At 57.1% G+C, this 19402-nt stretch overlaps 1 protein-coding gene across 4 annotated transcripts in view; it reads right to left on the minus strand.

The window, feature by feature from the left end:
- CHD5 (chromodomain helicase DNA binding protein 5) overlaps positions 1-19402 on the minus strand; it is a 71450-nt gene that overhangs the window by 11428 nt on the left and 40620 nt on the right. For 3 of the 4 annotated variants that reach the window (XM_058444624.1, XM_032758722.2, XM_032758724.2), the window contains 18 exons: positions 15745-15882; positions 15534-15655; positions 14249-14422; positions 13737-13878; positions 13151-13282; positions 10704-10821; positions 9265-9389; positions 7914-8145; positions 7576-7686; positions 7124-7296; positions 5589-5763; positions 4884-4976; positions 4628-4716; positions 4203-4336; positions 3618-3762; positions 3051-3210; positions 595-674; positions 207-339 (listed from right to left, as the gene is read on the minus strand). In XM_058444624.1, coding sequence (XP_058300607.1) covers positions 207-339; positions 595-674; positions 3051-3210; positions 3618-3762; positions 4203-4336; positions 4628-4716; positions 4884-4976; positions 5589-5763; positions 7124-7296; positions 7576-7686; positions 7914-8145; positions 9265-9389; positions 10704-10821; positions 13151-13282; positions 13737-13878; positions 14249-14422; positions 15534-15655; positions 15745-15882 — 2476 coding nt within the window. The remainder of the gene's footprint in view (positions 1-206; positions 340-594; positions 675-3050; positions 3211-3617; positions 3763-4202; positions 4337-4627; positions 4717-4883; positions 4977-5588; positions 5764-7123; positions 7297-7575; positions 7687-7913; positions 8146-9264; positions 9390-10703; positions 10822-13150; positions 13283-13736; positions 13879-14248; positions 14423-15533; positions 15656-15744; positions 15883-19402) is intronic. The other variant, XM_032758723.2, reaches the window with a different exon arrangement.

Consider the following 19402-nt stretch of genomic DNA (forward strand, 5'->3'; position numbering starts at 1 on the left):
AAAAAAAAAAAAGTTAAAGTCCATTAAGTCCATGTATAGAGGCCTGAGCTCCTGGCCTCCCCTCACCAGGGGACCTGCAGAGGGTTGGAGTCTATCTCTCTGCCAGGGAGAAATGAGCGGAAGTACAGCCACCTGCCCTTCTCTGAACCCAGGCCTGCTGAGGCCAGACATGGCACTGGGGTGGGCGGCCTGCAAGAAGCCCCAACCTCTCGGCAGCTGCTCCGGGGAGGGTGGGGCCTTCTCCGTCTCCTCTGGCCGCTCCTCTCGGGCTCTCTCCTTGCTGGCTGGGCTCTCGTGCTTGTCCTCACCCTCCACTCTATCCAAGGAAGCTGGAAGGGCCTGCAGAGGAGAAGCCAGGAGAACTGCAGGGCCTGGGGCCTCACCAGGAACAGAGGGCGGGGAACATGCGCTGGGCTGGGAACCCAGTCTCCTGGGTCCCATCGCTTGCTCCCAGCCTGCTCCCCCTGATTCGGAGCCCCGAAAAGGGAGCCAGGAAGCCTGGGTTCCACCTCGCTGTGCAGGGCCTGAGAAGGTCCCCAGACCCAACCTCCACCCCACACACGCCACAAGCCCAGACGCCAGCAAGTTCCACACCTGGACTTCCAGGGGCTGCCTTGGCTTCTGCGCCCCCGGGTCTTTCTCATCCATGTAGCCCAGCTGGGCTTCCATTTTGTCTGAAAGATTAAGGGAAAGAGCTGAGATAGGTGGGCTCAGATGGGAAGGAGTAGGGCAGGGAGTGGGGTGGCAGAGAGGAGAGGTGGGGCTTGGCCTTCAGGAGGCTCCATTGCAGCCAAGCACCTCCAGGAGAGACAGGCAGGATCCCCGACTAAGTCAGAGAGGCCAGGCCAGGCCTATGACTCAGGAGTACTTGCAGGGCCTTGACCCAGTGAGACCAACGCGAGGGGCTGTCAGGACGGGGCTGCGCACAGCTGTGGCTGCTCATCTTGAGGCAGGGAAGTGAGGCAGATGGAGGCCCAGATTAGGAGCCACGACGCCTGGTCTGGTCCCAGGTTTCGGGCTGGCTGGCTGGCTGTGTGCCTCTGGACAGGGTGTGAGTTTCCTCCCTGCCAAGTCAGCCACCAACACACTGCAAAGTGCTAGTCACTTACACGGCTCTGAGAAGCCCCAGGAGGTGGGCACAGCCGGGCAAGCGGAGGCTCACAGAGGTTAGGTGACTTCCCCAAGGTTAGACAGAGTTCAGGCCAAAGCCAAGAAGCAAACCAAGATGTGTCCACCTCCAAGGGCTCCCTTGTGCTTGGAGGTGCAGCTTCTCAGGGCCTGGCCTCACCCATCACCAGGGGATAGCTATGCCCGCCCCAGGCCTGTGAGTCCCAACTGACAGACCAAGTATTTAACAGGTATTTGCTTCACCCAAATAAATAACCTAGATCACCAAAGTGACATGGGCACAAATGACCCAATTAAGTGTGCAAAGAATCTGAAAAGACATTTCTACAAGTCTACAAATAGCCAATACACACACGAAACAACACTCAACGTCCTTGGCATCAGGGAAATGCCAATCAGAAACACAGTGAGACACCACCTCACGCTCCCAGGACAGCTAGAACCATGAAGGCAGAGAACAATTACTGCTGAAGACGTGGAGAACCTGGGACTCTCACACAATACTAGCAGGAATGTAAAATGGTACACCTACTTTGGAAAACAGTCTAGCAGGTTCTCAAAAGGGAAAACAGGGTTATCACATGGCCCAGAAATTCCATTCCTAGATATCTGCCCAAAAGAACTCAAAACGTGTGTCCACACAAAAACGTAAAACACAGCAGCATTATTCACAGTAGCCAAAAAGTAGAAACAAGCCAAAATCTATCGACAGTGCAATGGATAAGCAAAATGCGGTAAATCCATACAAGAAAATGTTATCGGCCAGGCGCAGTGGTTCACGCCTATAATCCCAGCACGTTGGGAAGCCAAGGAGGGTGGATCACCTGAGGTCAGGAGTTCAAGACCAGCCTGGCCAACATGGCGAAACCCCGTCTCCACTAAAAATACAAAAATCAGCCGGGTGTGGTGGGAGGCACCTGTAATCCCAGCTACTCGGGAAGCTGAGGCAGGATCGCTCGAACCTGGGAGGCGGAGGTTGCAGTGAGCCGAGATCACACCATCGCACTCCAGCCTGGGCAACAAGAGCGAAACTCTGTCTCAAAAAAAAAAAAAAAAAAAGAAAGAAAGAAAGAAAGAAAAAGAAAAGAAAACATTATCAGCCATAAGGCAGAATGACTGAAGCACTGATACACGCTGCAATGTGGATGAACCTGGAACCCCAGGCTGAGCGACAGAAGCCAGACACAAAGGCCCACGCACTGTGTGGTGCCATATACATGAAATATTCAGCATTGCGAAATCCAGAGACAGGAAGCAGGTTAGTGGCTGCCCAGGCCTGGGGTTGGGGGATAGGGAGTGGCTGCTACTGGGTACAGGGTTTCTTTTTCAGGGGGAATGAAAATATTCCAGCCTTGGGCAGTGGCGATGGTTGTACATCCTATGAATATACTAGAAATCACTGAATAGTACTTTTTTTTTTTTTTGAGATGGAGTCTTGCTCTGTCCCCCCAGGCTGGAGTGCAGTGGTGTGATCTTGGCTCACTGCAACCTCCGCTTCCCGGGTTCAAGCGATTCTCCTGCCTCAGCCTCCTGAGCAGTTGGGATTACAGGCATGTGCCACCACGCCCAGCTAATCTTTTGTATTTTTAGTAGAGATGGGGTTTCACCATGTTGGCCAGGTTGGTCTCAAACTCCTGAGCTCAGGTGATCCTCCCGCCTCAGCCTCCTAAAGTGCTAGGATTACACGTGTGAGCCACCGCACCCAGCCAGTTTTTTAAGAGTGAATTTTGCAGTATGTATATAAATTATATCTCATAACTGTCATTAAAATGAAAAACTCTCTGTAGAGTGACATTTCAGCAAACAGGCTTTGGGGGAAGGAGAGGCCGTCTTCTGTGGGATGTGGGTTAGACTAGGGGTTTCTGTGACCTTGCCACTTTCCATGACCCCGGTGCCCTCCCCGGCCCGCCCAGCCCACAGACCTGGCAGGCCCGGCGGGGCTGGCAGGAGGTGGGCAGGGCTGGCGGGCACTGGTGTGTTGGGGTCCGAGGAGATCACCTCGCCCGGCTTCTTGCCCTCGGGCCCCTCAGGGATCAAGTCTGGGGTGCTGTACTTCCCGTTGACATGCTCAAACTCCTGAACCTGGGGTGGTGGGAGGGAAGGTGGGAGGGAAAGAGGGAGGGCAATGGTGGCAGCTCAGCCCTAAGGGCCTCAGGGCAGCCAAGGGGGCTGAAGGTGTCACAGGCTTGGGGTAGCTGCTGCCTCCGCCCAAGGCTAGCCAAGCCAGGCCCCTCCTGACCACAAGCTCCCCTGCCCACCCTCCCACCCCGTGTGTCCTCCAACTGTACATAACCCACCATCCTGGCCTCCACCCCACAGGCCCCTCACCCAGAAAGGCTTTCCAGGTCAGTCCCTCTGGCCTGACTCGGACCCTGGGCAGCTGTGTGGCCTGAGCCAGGCGCTTGTTCTCTGACCACTGACCCGCAAGGGACAGCACCAGGAGCCCAGGCAGCCACCAGGAAGGGCCCTACAGAGAGTTACTCACCCACCTTCTTCCTAACTAGTGACATGACCCCGATGCGGGTCAGCACGTGCTGCCTGGAGAGGCCCTCCCGGGGCACGCCGTCTGCGAAGGTCTCTGCACCATCCGCCCCCGGCTCACACAGGTGCCGCATGAAGAGGGACACATAGGCTCTGGGGTGGGGGGGACTGGGGCTCAGGGAGTGGGGGGCCGGCAAGAACCCTCTGAGAGGGCTGGCAGGACCCCAGGGGAACTCCTGGCTGATCTTCAACCATCGCCCACCTCCCAGTCAGGCCTGGGCCAGGCCAGGAAAAGGACAGAGAGGGCCTCCCTGGCGAGGGGACCTCCTAGGACAGCCCTGGCCCTGGGTGACCGGGATCTTCCTTGCTGCCATAACACCAGCTGGTTTGGGCAGGGGCGGATGGTCAGTGTTTGCAAATCAGCCCAGCCCGGCACCAGGACTCCAGCCACCCAAAGTCCAAGTGGCAGTGAACTTTCCAGACGGCCTCATCCTGGCAGGAGCAGATGCTGCCCTCTGTGGGGCTCACCCGCAGGATCCTGCCCTACTCAGGGGCAGGTGGTCACACCCTGGGCCACCACCTAGCCCCTTTACCTAAACTCCTTCTCGCTCTTCCCTCGAAGGTCCCGCACCAGCCAATGGGAGTTGAAGGCGTCCTGGGGGGGCATGCCCCAGCGCATGATGGCGTTCAGAAAGGCCTTCCGCTGTCGGGCGTTGAAGCCCAGCACCTGGGCGAGTGGAGTGCGGGAGTATGAGCCCAGGGCAGAGACGGGGTGAGGGCGGAGGATTCTGGGATGGGGGAAGAAAAGCATGGGAGGAGGAGAAGGCAGGAAGGGGGCACAGAGAAGGCAGCGGCCTCCACCTGGGGCAGGACCCTGACGGCGAAGACCAGACCAAGTTCTGTCCCAGCCCCGCCTCTATGTGGCATGAGACCCCAGGCAATCCCCCAGCCCTCCTCCATACCCCAGGGCCAGCAGGAAGCGGGGGCAGAAAGAGATGCGGGAACAGACAGGCCCCACCTCGATGTTGCCACCAACTCGGGCGAGAAGTGGGGGCAGTGGCTTGTCCCTGTCACTCTTCAGCTGCCTCCGGGATTGTCGTCGTCCACCTGGGGAGCAGCCCACCACAGCTCCTCAGGTGCGAGCCCAGAGATTCCTGACCCCCCTCTTCTGAACCCCAAGGACAGCGGGACCCCAGACCAGCCCCGCTCCTGCTGCCATCAGCTCCCCTGACATGGCCTCAGCAGTAGTCCAGACCACTAACACTGAGACTCACTCTGCCCTTCCGGCCTCTCTTCAAAGTCCTCATCCTCATCCTCAGAGCCAATGGAATATTCTGACTGGTTATCAGAGAGCTCATCCTGCCACTCTGCAGGGGGCCAGACAGAGGGGCACGGAGTGAGCTGTACGAGCAAAGCCCACCCTCAAGTTCAAGCACGCCCAGAGCCACGCCGAGCCCCTGCACCCCAGCTCCGTAAAAAGGCAGTGACAATGACAATGGCCCACATACTTCCTGTGGGCTCATTTAGTAATCCCAACACCACCACATTATACACTAAGGGTGCTATGTGTACCCACACATTACACATACTGTTCTGTGTGCAAGGGGCTTACCCAAGGCCACATCACGAGCAATGGTGAAGTCACTGAACTGATGCCACACCTTGTTCCCCCAAACACCCAGCACCTCTGCACCTGCCCCCAGTCCCCTTTCCTCCAAAAAGCTGCCTCCCAGCTCCAACCAGCGCCGCCCAGCATTCCTGGCCCATACCTCCCAGGGGGTTCCTGCACAGGGATGCCCCGACAGAATCCTGCCCCACCTTCCACCTCTGGGTATGGGACACCTGTCCCTCCTGGCACACTCGCCCAGTTCTACCAGCCCGCACCTCCCGGCAGTTCTGCACAGGGATGCCCTGACAGAATCCTGTCCCACCCTCTGCCTCTGGGTGAAGGGCACCGGTCCGTCCCTCCCGGCACGCACCCTGGTCCTCCTGGGAGGCGTCGTTGTAGTTGACCTGCTTGCGGATGCGCTTGCCCTTGCCCAGGTTGCGGGCCAGGTCCTCCTGCTGCTGCTCGTAGTGGTGCCGCAGCAGCTTCTCCCAGTAGTCGGGGTCCACGTTCTCCTCCTGCTTGATGATTTCCCGCTCCACCTCCTCCTGGGGACGCAGGCACCACGGGCTCCATGGGTGGGGCCATCTCTGCCCTCCCGGAAGCCTCAGGCTGCCTCCACCTGACCTGTCCTTTGCCCCCTCAGGGCGCAAGGATTAATGGGATGGCCTGCCTACTCCAGGAAGCCTTCTCTGATCACCCCGGCCCTAGCTAGCCTTTCTCTCCCTGCCCCTATCCAGTGAATCATTCACTTATTCATTCGTCCATTCACAAAGCAAGTATTTCCTGGCCTAGTGCCAAGCACTGGGGTACTGAGTTGAATAAGCTCCCCCGTGCCTGCCCTCAGGAGGCTCCTGGTTTCAGAGGAAAAGGTCATGAACTCACCGGGTCTGCACGGAGGGTGGGGAGCAGAGGAGGAAAGGGAAAGGCCTCCAGGAGAGACCCACAAGTTGCTCCTCGGGGACAGCTGGGGTTTGCCCGGTGGAGAAGGGAGAAAAGTGTGGGGCGGACCAGGCGTGGTGGCTCATTCCTTAATCCCAGAACTTTGGGAGGCCGAGGCAGGTGGATCACCTGAGGTCAGGAGTTCAAGACCAGCCTGGCCAACATGGCAAAGTCCCATCTCTACTAAAAATACAAAGATTAGACAGGCGTGGTGGTGCATGCCAGTAATCCCAGCTACTTGGGAGCCGAGGCATGAGAATCACTTAAACCTGGGAGGCGTTAATCACTTAAACCTGGGAGGCGTTAATCACTTAAACCTGAGAGGCGTTGGTTGCGGTGAGCCGATACTGCGTCACTGCACTCCAGCCGGGGCGACAGAGTGAGACTCCATTTCAAGAAAAAAAAAAGTGTGGGGCGTTCTGGAACGTTGGCGGTCCAGCTGCAGGGCCGAGATGCAGGCCCTGAGGAAGGGGTGGGAGGGCGCAGCCGGGTAGGGACTGAAACCAGACCCCGGGGACAGGGCTCTGTGCAACGGGGTGGCAGATCAGCTTGCACTTCAGAGAGTGGGGAAGCTGGACTGGAGCCGGGATGACGCCACGGAGCAGGCGGCTGATGTGTGCAAGGGCAGTGGCCGGCCCATGCGGCTGTACTGGCCTCAGCACTGCCTCCGTTCCTTCCCTCACTGTTGTGTCTAGTCCTGAGCCCGCGGGTGGGGAGACAGGGCCGCGGCGCGGAGGCCGCAGCACGTGGTTGGAGGGCGGAGCACACGCTGGAGTGCGGGGGTCACAGCAGGGAGGGCGGGGCTGCGACTGGAGGGCGGGGTCACAGCAGGGAGGGCGGGGCTGCGGCTGGAGGGCGGGGTCACAGCTTGGAGGGCTGGCTGCGGCGGGAGGGCGGGGTCACCGTGGAAGGCGTGGGCCCAGTGGAGAGCGGGGCTGCGGATGGAGGGCGGGCCGGAGACCTTACCACGCCGTCCTCCTCGCGCACCACGTACTGCGCCACCTTGAAGGAGCTCAGGTACTCGTTCATGTTCTGTAGCTCCGTGTCGTCTGTAGCGTCCTGGTTCCGGTCCAGCAGCTTGGAGATGGCCGCATCGTCATAGTGGATCACACTGCTGTCCTCCACGTCCTTGTTGTCACCTGGGGAGCAGACAAATGCAGTGTGAGGACAAAGACTGCCCCGGTCCAGTCCCGGGGACCCAGGAACAGACTCCCAACAATGGCCTTCTCACCCCCACCAGGGGCTGCAGCTGAGAGGCATGGTGACCAGACAGACGAAACCGCACTGTAACAGCCCCACTCACCGCCCACCCGGCAGTCCCAGGACGCCCAAGTGAGGGCGGGTCAGGGAACCCCTCCTCTGCAGGAGCAGCCACCTGGTCGGAGGAGGAGCTGAGGCTGGGCTGGGTTGGCCCCTACCTGGCGGGGTGCTACCGTGCTTCTTCTTTGCACTGGCGGCCAAGTTCCCCCCTTTGGAGGACTGGACATCAGGGATGGGTGTGACCGGCCTCTGGCCCTGAGACATCATGCCTGTCAGACAGAGGAGGAGAGCCTTGGTGCAGGACCACAGAGGGCTGCAGGCTTGGCGGGCAGTGCCTAGAGACACCACCCTGGGCTGTCCTAGCCAGGAGACACAGGTTGGGGGGTGCAGAAGAGAGGCTGTGTTGGAGCAGGCAGGGACCCCAGCAAGCCCTGGATGGGTGTCTCAGCGGGGCCACCCCAGTCCCCTGCCACGCTCCCTCGGAACAGAGGCCCACCCTCCACGTCGTCCTTGAAGAGCTCCTCCGTGCCGAACTTGAGGATGTCGTCCAGCTCCTGCTTGGTCATGGACCCCGACTTGGAGCCAAGGCCGGGCCGCACCACCAGGTGGGTGAGCATCATCTTGCGCTTGGCCACCTGCGTGATGCGCTCCTCCACTGAGGCCCGAGTCACGAAGCGGTAGATCATCACCTTCTTGTTCTGGCCGATGCGGTGGGCACGGCTGAAGGCCTGGGGAGACGTGCACCTCAGCACCCGTGGCTCACCCAGGGCTCCAGGCAATGGAGGGGATCACACCCATGAGCTCAAGAGCATGGAATGGGCTGCATGACTGTTTAGGGAAAGGCATGTGGTGCGTGCACCGCTGCAGCTGGGCTCCCTCCCTGACTGCGGAGCCTCCCACAAGCCTGGGTGCCAGGCTGGGTTTGGACTGGAAAAGCTTCCAGCCATTGGAAGCAGGCAGGACTGCAGGTGTGCAAGAGTGTGTGAAGGATGACACAGCCAGTGTGCTGGGTGTAACTGAAGCCACACAGAGCTTCATGGGGGCCATGGGGAGGTAGGAGGCTGCATTCCCCTGTGAGCAAACCACTAATGGGACCACAAGACCATGTGCTGGAGACGCACAGCCACCTTCTGAGGGCAGCAAAGAGCTGAATCTGCCCAGTATAATACAAGGAAGTGCCTGAGACTCTGTGCAGCCCTGCATGAGGTGACCTGGGTGTGGCCGTGTATATCTGTGTGTGTGCATGGGCGCACACAGATGTGAATGAGACATCAATTTGTATGTGTTCCTCTACATTTGTAAGCGTTCAATGTGTGTGTCCCAGCGCCTGAGAGGGGTGGCCGGGGACACTAGGGTGGCTCTATTCCCATAGCCCCTCCCCCCACAGCCCTTCCATCCTTCCTTATCAGCCCCATCTGCCCCTTGCACTATCTCATCCTCCCCTCCACCTCCAACAGGTCCCACTCTCTGCTCCCCACCCCCTTCAAAATGGGTGCCCCTCTGGGTCCCAGGGCTCCCTCTTCTGCCTCCCTCCATGGCCTTGGTCCTGAGGATAATGGGAAAGACCAGATCAGTGGCCACTACAAACTGCTGTGCGCCATGAGACACTTCCCCTGCCCTCTCCAAGCCTGTTTCCTCCTCTGGACAAGGACGGAGCTGAGGGATGGGGGCCAAGCTTCCACTCACTCCCAGGGCCCCTCTTGGGGCCGAGACTCCATGGGGGAGGGAGGCCCACAGCACCAGGGTAGGTGAGGGGGTGATGGCAAGAAGGGCATGAAGGACAGAACCTGCCTGAGGCCCGGGATGAGAGGCCCCCTGGGAAGGTGGTGGGCGGCAGCGGCACAGACCTGGATGTCATTGTGCGGGTTCCAGTCCGAGTCGTAGATGATGACAGTGTCCGCCGTGGCCAGGTTGATGCCCAGGCCGCCTGCCCGGGTTGAGAGGAGGAAGCAGAACTGCTGGGCCCCAGGGGCTAAAAAAGAGAGGCCAGCAGATGGGGGTGTTTGGGGGGGTACACCTTGGGCGGGGAGAGGGGCATGGCAGAAAGGAGGGGGGAGAGAACAGAGGGAAGGAACTGCAGCAACAGGTCCCTGGCAGAGGACAAAGCCGGAGACCCCATCAGAGACGGGTGGCCACAGCTGCACTCAGGGGAGCCAGAGGAGGCCTGCCCAAGCCCACTTAGCCCCCAGCGTGCTCTGAGCCCTGGCCCAGTGGGAGGGCACTGGAATGAGGAGGTCAATTTTCAAACCCCAGATGAGCAAAAAACAAAGTGCAAGCCGCCAGCAAGTACAAGCAGAGCCCTAGAGAGCTCAGAGTCCTTCATGTCCCTGCAGCTTCCCACCCCTGGCTTCCCTTAGCCCACCAATGCTGCCAGGGCAGCCCGGGAAAACTCAGGGGCGCAGCTCCGGGACCTGGGGTCCCACCCCACTGGGCAACCCTGTCACAGGATGGCTGGTTCTCAGCCTCTCAGGGCCCTTCAGTGACCCGGGACTGACCACGGCCCCCACTGGAGCTGCAAACAGGCCCCTGGCACACCTAGGGCTTCGGCCACTCCTGCTTCCACATGTGGCTGGGCCACATCTAGACCCTGAAACTCTGAACTTGCTATTCCTCCTGGCTCTCTGGCACGACTGTGCGAGAGGAATCACTGCTTTGGGCGTTTGGAGAGCGTGGCCCCAGCCCCTTTCTAAGGGCTGACGCCCCAGGGAAACAAAGCTTGTTACTATTTGCTGCAACCTTGCTACTGAAGCTTGCAGCCGACTGCTTCCCACTCCAGAAGTTTCTTTTGCTACAGGAGGAACTCCACCCTCGCCTCTCCTTCCCAGGCAGGGAAGGCCAAGCATGGGTGACTCTGGGGGAAGAACCTGATCATGTGTGGCCCAGCCCTTTCACTCTCTCCTGCCTCTGGAAGTGGCCCCAGGTAGCACGTGCACCTCTGTACCTCCTGCCACCATTCACCATACGGCAGGCTCTGTCCAACACCACTTGTAACTGGGGCTTACCTGGCATCAATATTAGAGGCCCCCATCTGCGTTTCTCATTGTCTAACTCCATTCCCAACAGCTGTTATCTACTGGGCCCCTCAGAACTCCGATTCCATGGGAGGAATCCTTTTAACATTGGAAACTCGGGGGAAGCTGCCGCGCCCTCGGACTGGCCTGCTGTCTTTAGCTGTTTGTGGGGCTGCTCATCACAACACCAGCTGGGTGACCTGGCTAAGAACCAGGCCTGGGAGAAGAGGCCAAAAAGGAGTCTCAATCAGAACCCTTGGGCAGGATGGGGGTACCATTGAATCTGTCGATCGCCTCCTGTCGGAGGCCCCCGGTGATGCCACCATCGATCCGCTCATACTTGTAGCCTTCGTATTCCAGGAAGTCCTCCAGGAGGTCCAGCATCTTGGTCATCTGCAGGGGAGACGGGCATGTGAGGAACTGCCAAGGAGCAAGGGGCCCCATGGGCCATGGGCAGGGACCCCGCCTCAGCCAGGGGAGGAGAGAGCCGCCTGCTAGGTGGGGGACAGCTGGGACCCAGGCAGGCCCAATGCAGGACTCTGGGGAAGAACAAAGCTTCCAACCTCACCCCTCGGAGCCAAGCCATCCTCCTGCCCAGCCCCACAGCCACTTGCCTAAATCAGGGCTCTGACATGAGCCTCCCTTGCTCCCACCACACAGAATTAAGTTCCATCTCCCTGCCCTGTATTCAAGGCTCTGCAGGACGAGTGCTGCTTCACAGCCCCCAGCCATTCCAAACTACCTGACTCTTCCTGGAATACCCACCCCCTTACTGCCTAGGGAACACAAACATCACCTCTGTGATGTCTTCTCTGATTTCACTCCTCCCCATAAGAAAGGTAGTCCCTTCACTCCCATGACCCCGTATAATTCCCTTCATTCTCGAGAGAGAGTTTAGCTGGATATAAAACTATCAGCACACATTTTTCCCTCAGTGCATTGGAGATTTTGCCATGGTCTCTGCCACCTGTTGTTGTTAAGAAGTCTGAGAACGATCTGGTGGCTCTTATTTTGTAGGTACTAGGTCTAAAGTACCTAGAGGTTCTAAAGTGTCTAAGGGTTCATTTATTTGTATTTATCTTGCTTGGTACTCCAGAATGCACTCCAGATCTGAGACCTCACATTTCTCTCCAGGTCTGCAAACGCTCAACAACTCCAACTTCTTCACCATTTTTTCTATTTCTTCTGCAACTCCAATTGGATGATTGTTGGAGCATCTCAAGGTGTCTTCCATGTTCTCTGTTTTATCTTTGTCTCTGTACACCGCATTCTGGGAAAATGCCTCAGCACCAGGTTCCAATTCATCAATGTTCTCTTCAACAGTGTTCAGAATCTGTCCAGTCTGTTGAAATGTTTTATCTCAATTTCATGCATGTTTCTATCCAATTATTCCTGTTTCAGTTCTTCCTGCTTTTGCTTAATTTCTTCTTTATTTTAGGGTGTGAATTACTAAACACATCTATGTAAAGTCTTTTCAGGCTATCCTATTCTTCTGTCTCTCTCTCTTAAGAGACAGGGTCTTGCTCTGTCACTCAGACTCGAGGGAAGTGACAAGATCACAGCTCACTGCAACCCTGAACTCCTGGGCTCAGGCAATCCTCCTGCCTCAACCTCCCAAGTCGCTGAGATTACAGGGTGAGCCACTGCACCCAGCCCCTATTTTCTTATTTGGATTCTGTTTATTGCTTTGGGGGATGTCTCAGCATTCACTTTTGTACGGGTTTGGAATTGGGGTTCATAGGCTCATTTTGGGCAGGAGGGCCCCGTCTCTGTCGCTTGCCCTGCGTGCACATTTCTGGAAGCTGTGTGGTTCCCATTACTTGGTATCTCAAGGCCTCTGACCAGACTTGCGTTTCGTGTTGGTACCGAGGTACTGAGGGGATGTGGATCCATCTCCACTCCAGCCCACTCCTTGGCTCAGCCCCTGGTCTCAAACTTGTCCTGCTTTCCAGTATTCTTCGGGCTGAAGCAGCCCAGCAGGGTGACCTGGGGCTGCAGGCAGCGGACGCCGCTTTCAGTTGATGTTCATGCACAAGGAGCCATAGCCCAGACTCTGGGTTTGAGCAAGGGGCCTGGCTCAGTCGGCCCACGAGAGGAGCATTTTTAGCCCCATGACCCTGTAGGATCATCACTGTGGCCTCCAACACAGAGCTGACCACAGGGTTGGGTACCTGTCCCTTGAGCTGTCTCCCATAGTAGACTGAACAGCTTGAGGACAGGGACTAGATCACTGGTCCCTGCACCCATGTGCCAGCACAGAGCCTAACTATGACAGACGCAAACAAAGGGATGGAGGAAGAAATGAACACACCTGAGCCGGCGGCCCTGCCTCCAAGCCAAAAAGCCAGGTGCCAGTGGCCCCTCAGGGCCTATTGGAGAGAGGGGCTCCTCCCAACCACACCCCAGGGCCCTACCTTAATGAGAAGCCAGGCTGCAGGGGAGAGGGCCAGGGCAGGGGAGGAGGGGCTATCCTACCAGCCTGGACATGCAGACCAGAAGGGCAGGTGCGGGGAGATGCTGCTCTTTATGGCAAATGTGTTCTGAGCTCCTCAGCTGCATCATGCCAGGGCACGGGGGAGTGACCCCTGACACAGTCACATGACCCACATGGGAACGGCACTGGGCCCTGAGGGGTGCCAGCAAGTCTGCGCCCCCAAGCATCAGGGCAGGATGCTGTCTGTGGGGTGTGGAGCCGGGGCGGGGGTGAGCAGGGGCAGCGCACCTGGGAGAAGATGAGCACGCGGTGCCCCTCATCCCGCAGTTTCTTCAGCATCTTCTGTAGCAGCATGAGCTTCCCTGAAGACTTGACCAGGGAGCTTCCATCGTAGGAGCCATTGGGCAAGACAGGGGCCTCCTGCAAACACAGCAGGAGGTGGGGCATTGGTGGGCTCCCCTCTCCTCTCTCTGGACCAAAGGGGCCGCAGGGAACAGACAAGTGCTGAGCAATGGGGTGATGGCCTGTCTGCCCGCTGAACATGAGACCCACACCCGAGCCAGGCCAGGCTCCACAGTGCGGGGTAGACCGTGGGTCCCATGGCCCTGGCTCCAGGCCCCCTGTTCCCAGGCAAGGCTCACAGCCACACCAGCCCTACCACAGCAGCGGGTTCCACGGTAAGTTCCCCAGCACCTACCAGAGTGGCCACAGGCAACCTTCCATGATGGCCAGGGAAACCTACCATGGCAGCCACAGAAATCGCCACGATGGCCAGGGGAACCTATCACAGCGGCCACAGGGACCTGCCATGGCGGCCACAGGCACCTACCACAGCGGTCATGGAGAAGCTGCCATGATGGCCGGGGAAACCTACCACGGCAGCCACAGGGAAGAGGTAGGGGTGGTTGCAGCACTTTTTCAGGTCCATCATGATGTTGAGCAGCGATACTTGGTTCCCGCCCCCCTTGGAGTTCAGCGCCTCAAAGTTCCGTGTGAGAATGAACTTGTAGTACTTCCTGCAGCAGGGCACGAGGAAAGGCAGGCTGGGTCAGACCCGCCTCCGTGAGGGCTCTCTCTGCTCTGCAGCGGGGCTGGAAGCTGGTGGCCAAGCACCCATTTACAGAGAGACCCAAGGGACCCCCAAGAGGTGAAGCCACCGGCCTGGAGTCCCCCTGCAAGTGACTGGGGGACACTGCTAGCACTCAAGTGACCCAAACTCTGGTCACTAAAACCTAAGAAGAGGCCCCACGAAGAAAGTGTATGCAAAGCATGAGCCCAGGCCTCAGTGAGGCTGAAGAGCCCTCCACCCACCTGGGAAGCGACCCAGGAGACCAGCCCAGGGGAAAGGGTGAGCACAGGTTGCTCCGGGGCCAGCCCACCACTCACTTCTGCATCTGGCTCAGCTCCACCCGGACGATGAGCTCGGTCTTGGCTGGCATGTTCTTGAACACATCAGCCTTGAGCCGCCTGAGCATGTGCGGCCCCAGCAGGTCATGCAGCTTCTTGATCTGGTCTTCCTTGGAGATGTCAGCAAACTCCTCCAGGAAGCCCTCCAGGTTGCTGCAACAAAAAGCTGGGATAACAGCCAGGAGCAGAGGACGGGGCAGGGGAGGCAGGGTGCAGAGCGCCTAGCCCATGTAGGCCGGCTGGCTGGTGAACCAGGGAGCCCTGGCATTGCCCTGGGTATCGTCTCAATTTCTAAGCCTGTGTCGCCTCCACACATCACGGCCCTCTTTTCCTCAGCCACACTGGACACCTTCCCATCCTCAAAATCATCCTGGACAGGAGCTCTCTATTACCCAGAAAACAGATGAGGAAACTGAGTCTGATGAGTGCCCGAGTTGATACAGTCCAGCTGTGCCAAAACCTGCCCTCAAATCTACATCTCCTGGTGGCTCATGCCTCTAATCCCAACACTTTGGGAGGCCGAGACGGGCAGATCACCCGTCGGGAGTTCAAGACCAGCCTGGCCAATATGGTGAAACCCCAACTCTACTAAAGATATACAAAAATTAGCCAGGTGTGGTGACACATGCCTGTAATCCCAGCTACTCAGGAGGCTAAGGCAGGAGAATCGCTTGAACCCAGGCGGCGGAGGTTGCAGTGAACTGAGATCAAGCCACTGCACTCTGGCCTGGGTGACAGAGTAAGACTCTTTCTTTAAAAAAAAGAAAAAAAAAAACTGCATCTCCTGATTCCAAAATCGACACTGTGCACCCTGAACCCTCCATTCTGAGCAGGCAAGTGGAGGCAGGTGAAGATGAGGAGGTTGGGGCAGTGGGTTCCGGCCACCTGGGAGCTTGCCTCTGCCTCCACCACGGTTGCCCATGTGAGTCACTTGGGTCTCAGTGGAGGGAAAGGAACCTGCCAGGGGAGTGCAGGCAGGGACAGTAGTCCAGGAGGAGCCCCGGGTGGTCTAGAGCCGAGCTAAGGAAAAGTCGTGGTATTAGCAGCAGTTGATATTTACCAAACATTCCCGTGTGCCCACGCCACCCACCCCAACACCCTGCTCCTGCAGGAGGTCAAAGCGGGGACATCGCTAACGCTCCCATTTTACTGATGAGGAAGCAACGGCCGAGCAGGTCTCACAGCCAGGATGGGCTATTGATCCGTCTTCACTGGGGCCACCCAGCCCCACCACCACCTCCCTGGCCGGATCCAGGTGACTCACTTGAACCTCTCTGGAGTCAGGAAGTTGAGGAGATGGAACAGCTCTTCCAGGTTGTTCTGAAGGGGGGTCCCTGTCAGCAGCAGCTTGTAATCAATCTTGTAGCTGTTTAAGACCCTAAAAAACTGAGGGGAGGAGACGGGGGCCTGTCAGGGGGCTCTAGGCGGCCCCTCGCCCCTGGCAGCTCTGGGGTCTGGCGGCCAGCGCCACCTACCTTGGACTGGTTGTTCTTGAGGCGGTGGGCCTCGTCTACCACCAGGCAGGCCCACTCGATGGAGCCCAGGATGGCCTGGTCGATGGTGATGAGCTCATAGGAGGTGAGCAGCACGTGGAATTTGATCTGCACTTCTTTCTGGAGAAAAGAGGGGCATTGGGGAGGAGACGGCTGGGAGCAGAGCGGATCACAGTCCCAGGAGATAAAGAGCCAAGAAGGAGGTGTGCACAGGAACCCACAAAGGCTCCACGGAGCCCCAGGCCGGCCAGCCTAGGACCAGAGGGGCAGATGCTGGCCACCAAGCAGAGGGGCATCCACTGAGGCTCAGAGCACAGCCCTAAGAGAGGGTGGTGTGGAGGAGAAGAAACGGCCTCCGCTCGTAACAGCTCCAGTGAGACGGTCTTACTCCCACCCCCAGCCTGGAGTGCAGTGGCACGATCACCACTCACTTGCAGCCTCCACCTCCCAGGCTCAAGCAATCCTCCCACCTCGGCCTCCCAAGTAGCTGGGACTACAGGCATGCATTACCACACCCAGCTAATTTTTGTATTTTTGTAGAGATAGGGTTTCACCATGTTGCCGAAGCTGGTCTTAAACTTCTGAACTCAAGTGAACCGCCCACCTCGACCTCCCAAAGTGTTAGGATTACAGGCGTGAGCCACCGCGACCAGCCCTGGCTCTGGGCTTATTACTTTCTTTCCACTCTCACCTCATCCTAACAAAACATACGAGCTCAATTGTGTCCTTTATGCCCCACTCCCCCCAGGGTTATGTTTGTTTTTTGGAGAGAGATTTCTCTATGTTAACTAGGCTGGCTTCAAACTCCCGGCCTCAAGCAATCCTCCTGCCTCAGTCTCCCAATGTACCGGGAATAAAGGCGTGAGCCACCACACCTGGCCTTTTATCCCCATTTAAAGCTCACGAGGCCTCGGGCTGGAGCACCCTCCCAGGTCCCCATGGCTAACAAATGGCAGAGCCAGCATACGAACAGAGAAAGGGACCCTGCACTTGGGGTTTAATGCCCTGAGGTTGCTGATTTGAAATTATTAATCATTTTATTGTTTATTGTTGAATTTGTGTTTTGTAACAAATATCCCAGGGGACAGTGGAGTGTGCGCTGGGGGCGTGGAGCCTCCCTGGGACAGGTTCTCATCCCCCTGCTCCCCTGCCCCTGCCTGGTGACCGCTGTCCCCCTACTCCCCCTGGTGGGGGCCTGGACCTGGGTGCTGGTGGGGAGGGGGAGCCAGGCACCCGGTCTATGCACCAAGTTCCAGGACAGGGCCTGGTGCCTGTGAGGGTGTGCACTCTCCCGGTGAGGATCCCCACACCTGAAGGAACACGACTTTAAAAAGCAAATTTAGGCCAGGCACAGTGGCTCCCACCTATAATCCCTGCACTTTGGGAGGCTAAGGTGGAAGGATCACTTGAGGCTAGGAGTTGGAGACCAGCCTGGCCAACATAGCGAAACCCCGTCTCTACTAAAAAATACAAAAATCAACCAGGCGTGTTGGTGGACATCTGTAGTCCCAGCTACTCAGGAGGCTGAGGCAGGAGAATCACTTGAACCCAGGAGGCAGAGGTTGCAGTGAGCCGAGATCACACCACTGCACTCCAGCCTGGGTGACAGAGTGAGTCTCTGTCTCCAAAAAAAAAAAAAAAAGCAAATTTAAAACACCTTGGCATGTTGAGAAAGAGACCACAGAAGAAAGGAAAAAGCTGTTTTCCTGCGAGCCCTGCATTTTCATTTTGCACTGGGCCCCCCGCAGTGATGTAGGCCTGTCCTGTCCTGCACCAAGCCTGCCTCTCCCAGCAGCCCACATGCCCGTGAGAGAGCAGAGAGGGCCAAGGATGCTTTGCCTGCACATGGCACCTGGGTTTGCACACAATCTTTTAGCCGAGCATCGGTCTCCTCGCCTATCTAGGTGAAGAATGCTATGAGAACTCAAAGAGCTAAGTCTGTTTCTCAAAAAATCAGAAATAGAATTACCATATGATCCGGCAGTTCCACTTCTGGGTGTATACCCAAAAGACGTGAAAGCAGGGACACAAAGGGGTATTTGCACACCCATCCTCCTTCCCATCAGCGTTACTGACGATCACTAAAAGCCAGAAGCAGCCCAAGTGCCCATCAACAGATGAACAGATAAACAAAACGTGGTCTATCCATGTGATGGGGGTTCTCCAGCCTTGGAAGGAAATTCTGACCCGTACCACAACATGCATGAACCTCAAGGACATTCTGCTCAGTGAAATGAGCCAGTGACAAAAAGACAGATGTTTCCCGATTCTACTCATATGAAGTACCCAGAGTAATCAACCTTGTGGAGACAGACAGTAGACTGGTGGCTGCCAAGGGCTAGAGGTGGTGGGGATGTTCATGTTTAATGGGGACAGAGTTTCCATTTTGCGAGATGAAAAGAGTTCTGCAGATTGGTTGCATAACAATGTGAATGTACTTAACACTAATGAACTGGTTTTTTTTGTTGTTGTTGTTGTTGTTTTTGTTGTTGCTGTTTTGGTCTTTTTGAGACGGAGTTTAGCTCTTGTCATCCAGGCTAGAGTGCAATGGTGCTCACTGCAGCCTCCGCCTCCCAGGTTCAAGCAATTCTCCTGCCTCAGCCTCTGGAAGAGCTGGGATTACAGGTGCCCACCACCACGCCTGGCTAATTTTTGTATTTTTAGTAGAGATGAGGTTTCACCATGTTGGCCAGGCTGGTCTCAAACTCCTGACCTCAGGTGATCCACCCGCCTCGGCCTCCCAAAGTGCTGAGATCACAGGGGTGAGCCACCGCGCCCAGCTGTTTTGTTTTTATTTTTTTAAGAGACAAGAGTCTCACTATGTCGCCCAGGCAAGAGTGCAACAACTGTTCACAGACACAATCATGGCGCACTACAGCCTCGAACTCCTGGGCTCAGGCAATCCTCCTGCCTCAGCCTCCCAAGTAGCTAGGACTACAGGTGCACACCACCATGCCCAGCTGAACTGTACTCTTAAAAATGGTTAAGATGGTAAGTTTTACATTATGCATATTTTACCACAACTTTTAAGAATAAAATAATTGAATAGTAAATATAGTAGAAGAGCCAAATCAGCGAAGTGCCTGGCACACAGCAGGGTCCCAGCGTGGCTCAGGGGAGATTCTTTTGTGTCTGATGATCCAGAGGCTCATCCATCTACAAAGTCACCTGTGGGATCATTGATTCATTCACTCATTCAACAGTTTCCGAGCATCTCTAAGAGCCACAGCTGCTAGGAAGCAGTGGCGGAGGCCAACATGAGGGACTCGGAGGGCCTGTGGGAGGATCTGCCAGCCCCCAGGGCTGTAGCACTGACATTTTCTAGGGGCCAATGGCTGCCAAGTCCTCATTCCTCAATGTGGAGAGTGTTTAGAAATGCAGAGGCTCAGGCCGGGCGTGGTGGCTCACGCCTGTAATCCCAACACTTTGGGAGGCCGAGGTGGGCGGATCACGAGGTCAGGAGATCGAGACCATCCTGGCTAATACAGTGAAACCCCGTCTCTACTAAAAATACAAAAAATTAGCCAGGCGTGGTGGCGGGTGCCTGTAGTCCCAGCTACTCAGGAGGCTGAGGCAGGAGAATGGCGTGAATCCGGGAGGTGGAGCTTGCAGTGAGCCGAGATCGCACCACTGCACTCCA

Source organism: Hylobates moloch, unplaced genomic scaffold (genome assembly GCF_009828535.3).
Source record: "Hylobates moloch isolate HMO894 unplaced genomic scaffold, HMol_V3 SCAFFOLD_9, whole genome shotgun sequence".
NCBI classification, from domain to species: Eukaryota; Metazoa; Chordata; class Mammalia; order Primates; family Hylobatidae; genus Hylobates; species Hylobates moloch.